General features: G+C 60.2%; 1 protein-coding gene across 3 annotated transcripts; it reads left to right on the top strand.

The window, feature by feature from the left end:
* On the top strand, positions 1-7,694 carry IP6K1 (inositol hexakisphosphate kinase 1). 3 transcript variants are annotated; one of them, XM_075574118.1, is made up of 5 exons: positions 1-349; positions 1,030-1,228; positions 2,317-2,498; positions 2,812-2,987; positions 6,555-7,694. In XM_075574118.1, the coding sequence occupies exons 1-5, from the start codon at positions 127-129 to the stop codon at positions 6,987-6,989; spliced, it is 1,215 nt and encodes a 404-aa protein (XP_075430233.1). In that variant the 5' UTR covers positions 1-126; the 3' UTR covers positions 6,990-7,694. The 3 variants fall into 3 exon arrangements, with proteins under 3 accessions (XP_075430233.1, XP_075430231.1, XP_075430232.1); XM_075574116.1 differs by having other exon boundaries at positions 212-349; positions 1,030-1,331; XM_075574117.1 differs by lacking the exons at positions 1-349; positions 1,030-1,228 and adding an exon at positions 1,536-1,682.
* The last annotated feature ends 336 nt before the right edge of the window (positions 7,695-8,030 follow it).

Raw genomic sequence — 8,030 nt, 5'->3', positions numbered from 1 at the left:
CCTTGGTTTCTTTCAGATCAGAGGCGTGACTCGGGAGTGAGAGACGTGTTGTCCGTGGCGCTCTGCTGGCCAGCGCTGCCGCCCGCCCCGCCCCATGCCCCCGCCGAGCGTCAGGCGCCCAACGCAATGTGTGTTTGTCAAACCATGGAAGTGGGGAAGTGCAGCAAGAGCGCGGTGTGCGACCGGGGCCGGGGGGTCCTGCTGGAGCCATTCATCCACCAGGTGGGGGGTCACAGCAGCATGATGCGTTACGATGACCACACCGTGTGCAAACCCCTCATCTCCCGGGAGCAGCGCTTCTACGAGTCCCTGCCGCCAGAGATGAAAGAGTTCACCCCCGAGTACAAAGGTGAGGAATCGGAATTCCATCCTGCCCCCCTCCAGACACCCTTGGCCCCCTGCGCTCTCCCTCTGGGGCCCCCCTGCGCTCTCCCTCTGGGGCCCCCCTGCGCTCTCCCTCTGGGGCCCCCCTGCGCTCTCCCTCTGGGGCCCCCCTGCGCTCTCCCTCTGGGGCCCCCCTGCGCTCTCCCTCTGGGGCCCCCCTGCGCTCTCCCTCTGGGGCCCCCCTGCGCTCTCCCTCTGGGGCCCCCCTGCGCTCTCCCTCTGGGGCCCCCCTGCGCTCTCCCTCTGGGGCCCCCCTGCGCTCTCCCTCTGGGGCCCCCCTGCGCTCTCCCTCTGGGGCCCCCCTGCGCTCTCCCTCTGGGGCCCCCCTGCGCTCTCCCTCTGGGGCCCCCCTGCGCTCTCCCTCTGGGGCCCCCCTGCGCTCTCCCTCTGGGGCCCCCCTGCGCTCTCCCTCTGGGGCCCCCCTGCGCTCTCCCTCTGGGGCCCCCCTGCGCTCTCCCTCTGGGGCCCCCCTGCGCTCTCCCTCTGGGGCCCCCCTGCGCTCTCCCTCTGGGGCCCCCCTGCGCTCTCCCTCTGGGGCCCCCCTGCGCTCTCCCTCTGGGGCCCCTCCTTTTATTTGTGTCTCGGTCTTTCTGTCCGCTCCACCATCTTGTTCTCTCCCATTTCCCCACTGTGTGGCCCCTGCAGGTGTAGTGTCCGTCTGCTTCGAAGGTGACAGCGACGGTTACATCAACCTGGTGGCGTACCCCTACGTGGAGAGCGAGGTCGTGGATCCCGATGACCCCCGCGAGTGGGAATACCCGCGACGCAAGCACTCGCGCCGGAGTACGCACCGCACCAACAGCACCGAGCAGAAGGAGGCGCCCGTCGCTGACAGCGCAGAGAGGTACCTGCCCCGACCCCAAGAGCTTACAATCTTGTTGCTTGGTACCTGCACCCAGGGAGCCGTCCTCTATCTCTCCAAATGGGGAGGCTCGTGCTGTAAGAAGGTGAAGACCCCAGAGCGAGGGGTGGGGAATCTCCACACACTGCAGCCTCTCTGATAGTTACCAATGACCTTTAAAGCAGCAATCGCACCCCAAAATGATCCTGTTTTCCTAGCTTGCCTAAACGCTGACGTTCCTCGGAGCTCAGCCGCGGCCCCCCCGACTCCCCCCGAGCGGCAAGTGTTTCCATTTCTTTTTGTAGTTCCTTTTGAGAGAACTAGAAGCAGGGCCAGCGGAATCACCTGCCGAATATGGGGCTGCAGGAGCGAGCCCTGATCCCGTGGCCATTTTGTGTCGCCCGGGCAAGAATACTTGTTTTGTCGCTCGGGGATCGGGGGGGCCAAAGACATCCAGGTTGGTTATAAAAATGTAAAAAAATATGGGGGGGGGGGAGGGGGGAAAGCACCCGGGCAGCGAGATTGCTGCTTTATGGGTTAGAATGTGGGAATCTCCCAGCGGGGGAACGGCAGGCTTAAGCTTCCATCCCTTAGCCGCAGCAGCCACCCGGGGAGAGCGCTGTGGTGTCCAGCTCTGTTTCTTGAATCCAGTGTTGGGCAGTAAACCAGGGGCGGCCAACTGCAGTCCCCAAAGGCCACCAAACAGCTCAGGTGTTCAGGATATCTCTGCTTCAGCACAGGTGGCTTAATCAGTGGCTCCTGTGCTGAAGCAGGGATGTCCCGAACACTTGGTCTGTTGCTGGCCCTTGAAGACTGGAGTTGGCCGCCCCTGCTATAAATCATAGTTCCATTCTCTGAATATCCCAGGGTGTTTGTTAATGTTTTCATTATAGGGAGGGGTACGTCTCTAAGGAGAAGGGGGGGGGGAATCTTGTTAACTGGGCAGCAACGAATTGGCTGAAGGTAACACACTCCCGGCTGTAATTCCACATTAAGTTCTTAGTTGCCAATTGGTTAAAATCCCACTGTGATGTGAAGTAGGCCGGATCCCCCCCCCGGCGTGGCACTGGTAACCCGCGCTCTCCCCGCAGCGTGCCGGAGATGAAGAGCCCCATGCTGGAGCTGCTGATGCAGTCGGAGGTCCCGTTCCAGATGCTGGACGCGCACAGCGGGGGGAGCGCCGAGCGGATCAGTTACAACCCGTGGAGCCTGCGCTGTCACAAGCAGCAGCTGAGCCGCATGCGCTCCGAGTCCAAGGACCGCAAGCTGTACAGTATCCTGCCGACGAAAGGGTTAATCTCCGTCATGCAAAGGAACCTGCAGGCTGCAGATGTCCCGTTATCGCTTCACCCTTTCCCTGCCAGGGGGCCAGCAATGCAAAGCACTCTGGTGGTGAAATTGTTGACGCTTGCCACACGTGTATGTGGGGGGGGGGGGCGAGGGGACAGACGCTTTTAGAGTTCTCCAACATACTAAAATAAGCGTGTGATCTCTCGCGTGCGAGTCCTGTGGCAGGGGAGGGGTTAAGTCTGGCCATTGCAGCGGTGTAGATGAGGTCACGACTCCTTAACCCCGCTCCCTCCCAGAGTTTCTGCTCCTGGAGAACGTGGTCCATCACTTCAAGGTCCCGTGCGTGCTGGATCTGAAGATGGGGACGCGGCAGCACGGCGACGACGCGTCCGAGGAGAAAGCGGCGCGGCAGATGCAGAAGTGCGAGCAGAGCACGTCGGCTACGCTAGGAGTGCGGGTGTGCGGCATGCAGGTACCGGCTGCACCTTACTGTTATTACACAGCACTGACGTGGTTAAAGATGCTCTCTCTCCCCCCTCCTTCCCCACTCTTCTCCCCTCTGTCCCTCCCCCTCCTTGACCATCCCCCCCTCCTTGACCATCCCCTTCTCACCTTTCCTCTCTGTTCCCGCCCCCCCATCTCACCTTTCCTCTCTGTTCCCGCCCCCCCATCTCACCTTTCCTCTCCGTTCCCCCCCATTTCACCTTTTCTCTCTGTTCCCCCCCCCCCCATTTCACCTTTCCTCTCTGTCCCCCCCCCATCTCACCTCTCCTCTCTGTTCTCCCCCCTCCCCTCTCCTCTCTGTTCTCCCCCTCTCCTCCCTCTCCTCTCTGTTCTCCCCCTCTCCTCCCCTCTCCTCTCTGTTCTCCCCCTCTCCTCTCTGTTCTCTACCCTGTCCTCCCATTTCCTCTCTGTTCTCCCCCCTCTCCTCCCCTCTCCTCTCTGTTCTCCCCCCTCTCCTCCCCTCTCCTCTCTGTTCTCCACCCTTTCCTCTCTGTTCTACCCCCTCTCCTCCCCTTTCCTCTCTGTTCTCCACCCCCATCTCACCTTTCCTCTCTGTTCTCCCCCCCCATCTCACCTTTCCTCTCTGTTCTCCACCCTCCCCTCTCCTCTGTTCTCCACCCTCCCCTCTCCTCTCAGTTCTCTCTCCTCTCCTCTCTGTTCTCCCCCCTCTCCTCCCCTTTCCTCTCTGTTCTCCACCCTCTCCTCCCCTTTCCTCTCTGTTCTCCACCCTCTCCTCCCCTTTCCTCTCTGTTCTCCACCCTCTCCTCCCCTTTCCTCTCTGCTCTCCACCCTCTCCTCCCCTTTCCTCTCTGTTCTCCACCCTCTCCTCCCCTTTCCTCTCTGCTCTCCACCCTCTCCTCCCCTTTCCTCTCTGTTCTCCCCCCTCTCCTCCCCTTTCCTCTCTGTTCTCCACCCTCCTCCTCCCCTTTCCTCTCTGTTCTCCCCCCTCCTCCTCCCCTTTCCTCTCTGTTCTCCCCTCTCTCCACCCCTTTCCTCTCTGTTCTCCCCCTCTCCTCCCCTTTACTCTCTGTTCTCCCCCCTCTCCTCCCCTTTACTCTATGTTCTCCCCCCTCTCCTCCCCTTTCCTTTCTGTTCTCCCCCCTCTCCTCCCCTTTCCTTTCTGTTCTCCCCCCTCTCCTCCCCTTTCCTTTCTGTTCTCCCCCCTCTCCTCCTCTTTCCTTTCTGTTCTCCCCCCTCTCCTCCCCTTTCCTCTCTGGTCCCCCTCCTCCTCCCCTTTCCTCACTGGTCCCTACCCCCCCCCCCTCCTCCCCTTTCCTCTCTGGTCCCTACCCCCCCCCCCCTCCTCCCCTTTCCTCTCTGGTCCCTACCCCCCCCCCCCCCTCCTCCCCTTTCCTCTCTGGTCCCCCCCCCTCCCCCTCCCCTTTCCTCTCTGGTCCCTACCCCCCCCCCTCCTCCCCTTTCCTCTCTGATCCCTACCCCCCCCATCTCCCCTTTCCTCTCTGGTCCCCCTCCTCCTCCCCTTTTCTCTCTGTCCCGTTCCCCAACCTCCTCGCCCTTTCCTCTGTCCCCTCGCCCTTTTCTCTGTCCCCTCGCCCTTTCCTCTGTCCCCTCGCCCTTTCCTCTGTCCCCTCGCCCTTTCCTCTGTCCCCTCGCCCTTTCCTCTGTCCCCTCGCCCTTTCCTCTGTCCCCTCGCCCTTTCCTCTGTCCCCTCGCCCTTTCCCCTGCCCCCTCGCCCTTTCCCCTGCCCCCTCGCCCTTTCCCCTGCCCCCTCGCCCTTTCCCCTGCCCCCTCGCCCTTTCCCCTGCCCCCTCGCCCTTTCCCTGCCCCCTCGCCCTTTCCCCTGCCCCCTCGCCCTTTCCCCTGCCCCCTCGCCCTTTCCCCTGCCCCCTCGCCCTTTCCCCTGCCCCCTCGCCCTTTCCCCTGCCCCCTCGCCCTTTCCCCTGCCCCCTCGCCCTTTCCCCTGCCCCCTCGCCCTTTCCCCTGCCCCCTCGCCCTTTCCCCTGCCCCCTCGCCCTTTCCCCTGCCCCCTCGCCCTTTCCCCTGCCCCCTCGCCCTTTCCCCTGCCCCCTCGCCCTTTCCCCTGCCCCCCTCGCCCTTTCCCCTGCCCCCTCGCCCCTTTCCCCTGCCCCCTCGCCCCTTTCCCCTGTCCCGTCGCCCCTTTCCTCTGTCCCGTCCCAGACAACTTTATAAGATAAGAGGTCACAGTCGGCCCTTATACGTGCAGTTGCATCAGGCCTACACGTTTCCATGAGAGATCCTGGGTCCGCGTGATAACGGGGTGTCTCACTTGCAGGATTCCTGGTTGTCTCAGTGGCCCAGCTTGGCTTCGCCCCCCCGCTCCCAGGAATCCCGTGCGCGAGACACCCTCTTATCCCATAAGAGGTAGGAACCGCCTGCTTTTCTTGTATAGGAGGGGAGCGGAAATCCCGCGGTGTATAAACCTCGGCGAAAATGCTACATTTCTATATTACAAATGGCCTAAAAGCAAAGCGAGTGTTTCAATACCAATGAAACGAGTCATATATTATATTTATATATAATTTTACAGAAGCCAGAACGGGGTTACTATGCCGGTCCCAGGCAGAGTCAATAAGTTACAGCAAGAAACAGTTCTTCAAAAGATCAGAACCCATTTAGGAGTAGACGGGCCACACGCTTACTATAATGGCCTGTATAATATCTGTACCCATGGCTTAACTGTGAGTTTCAGTGTGAGAAACGGCACTTTGCTCCTGCTAATGTCCTACACGTTGCTTGGGCAGTTAGCAGTCCGAGTGCCGCACAAGGTCAATGCAGCCGGCGGGGCCGCTAGGTGAGAAGCCCTGCTCTCCATCCAGGCACTGGGCTGAATAAAGCGCTGCCCAGATCCACAACACTCGCTAATTCAGGGGTCTCGCCATGGAGAGAGCTTGGCCTCCCCCTAGTGGGAGATCTCTTAACTGCAGCACGACACAGGGAGCCAGCTAAGTGAGGCTGTGTCCTCTGCCGCTGACCGCACCTGGCACTTCGCGCAATGAATGGGAAGGTGTCCAGTCACGTTCACGCGGCACACACCCATACGCTCGCGGGCTCTAGGCGCTTGCCGAGGAAGATTAATTTGTGTTTCAGGCGCGCTGAGGTGTCGCATGACCTTCTCAACCAATCAGCACCAATCACTGCTCAGCCACGCCACTGGCAACGGCCCCTTCGCTCGCGCGTAAAAAAATAAATATGGCGGACAGCCGAGCGCTCATGCTTGGAGCGTTGGTGACGTCACGCTCAGGCATGAGCGCGGTCAGCGGTACAGAGGACGCAGCCACAGGAATTCCTGCACAGAATCCACATGGCAGAGAAGCCAGAGAAATGTGTGTGATGAAAGCTGACATTCTGTTGGGACCCGGCTACCAGGAGCTCGTTTGGGCACCAACTTTCAGAGTCCTTCTGCTTAAACAGTACTGCTGTCTGACGCACCCAGCTCATTACATTGTAAACTCTTCAGGGCAGGGACTCCATGCCACTGCTTCAGCATTCAATCAGGATGCAGCCCCTGCTCCTGGCTCACTGACAGCCTGTCCTTTCCCTTGTGCCTCCACAGGTCTTCCAGGTGGACACGGGGCACTACCTGTGCTTGAACAAATACTATGGGCGTGGGCTGAGCGCAGAGGGCTTCCAGCAGGCCCTGTACCAATACCTGCACAACGGTCTGCACCTGCGCCAGGACCTGTTTGAGCCCATCCTGAGCAAGCTGCAGCGCCTGACCTCCGTGCTAGAGAGCCAGGCTTCCTACCGCTTCTACTCCAGCTCGCTCCTCATCATATACGACGGGCGGAAGCGCCTGCGGACGCCCGCCGACTCCCCCGTTCCGGAGCCCCCTCCCAAAGTGGACGTGCGCATGATCGACTTTGCCCACAGTACTTACAAGGGTTTTCACGATGACCCCACTGTGCACGACGGGCCGGACAAGGGCTACGTGCTGGGACTGCGCAGCCTGGTCAGCGTGCTGGAGCTCATGCGGGACAAGAACCAGTAACATGGCTAGAGGCGGACACCCTCCGGCCCTCCAGGTCTGTATGCCCCGGCTCCCACGCCCTCCTCTCTTAACCCATTGTGGGGTAGAAGTGCCACCTAGGTCCTGGCGCTAGGAAGGCGGCTGCATGGGCACCACGCACGGTTATACGGCTCACAGACTCCTCACTGCACCTGTTGCCACGATGCAAAGCAAATGATGTTTTTTTGCTTTTAATCTACGGGTTGTTTTCTTGTTCCCTTCACTCGCTCGGATGGCTCCCTTTCTTTCCTCTTACTATTGATGGACAATGCTCCCAGGCACCTCTGCCAAAATGCGATGTGCGTGAGGGGGGTCCTCTCCCCGCAGAATGGGGGTGACACTGAAGCGGAACCAGAAGTAATTTGCTCTCTGGACCAGACTCTTGGTTCCCAATTTTTCCTGCTCATGGTTATTGGACGACACTACCTACAAAAGCAGTGAGACTGTACGGGTGCAAGAGCCACGCGCGCGTCTCTTCTCCAGTGAAACCGCTGCTCTGTAGACACACAAAACGGGACAGCGCCGCCTGCCCTCTCGTTCTTTCCTTCACGGTTACGGCAGGACGATGCAGCCGCATGTCTGAATCCTCGCTATCGTGAATGGCGAGGGTGCACAGGGGGGGAGGTCACCCTGTCCCATGAATGGCGAGGGTGCACAGGGGGGAGGGAGGTCACCCTGTCCCATGAATGGCGAGGGTGCACAGGGGGGGAGGGAGGTCACCCTGTCCCATGAATGGCAAGGGTGCACAGGGGGGGGGGGGGGGGGGGGGAGGTCACCCTGTCCCATGAATGGCGAGGGTGCACAGGGGGGGAGGGAGGTCACCCTGTCCCATGAATGGCGAGGGTGCACAGGGGGAATCTTATCCAATGCAAACAAGTCAGACGCTGCTTTTTCTTAAAGAGACGTATGGACTTCTGGTTTCACTCCATGTCCACAGAAATGTATATATTTATATTCATATATATATCAGATGAAATCTATATATAGAGCTATGTTATCACGCTTACCTGTGTGCAATGCTTG

This window comes from Ascaphus truei, chromosome 17 (genome assembly GCF_040206685.1).
Source record: "Ascaphus truei isolate aAscTru1 chromosome 17, aAscTru1.hap1, whole genome shotgun sequence".
NCBI classification, from domain to species: Eukaryota; Metazoa; Chordata; class Amphibia; order Anura; family Ascaphidae; genus Ascaphus; species Ascaphus truei.
This window is presented reverse-complemented; position numbering and strand designations above follow the sequence as displayed.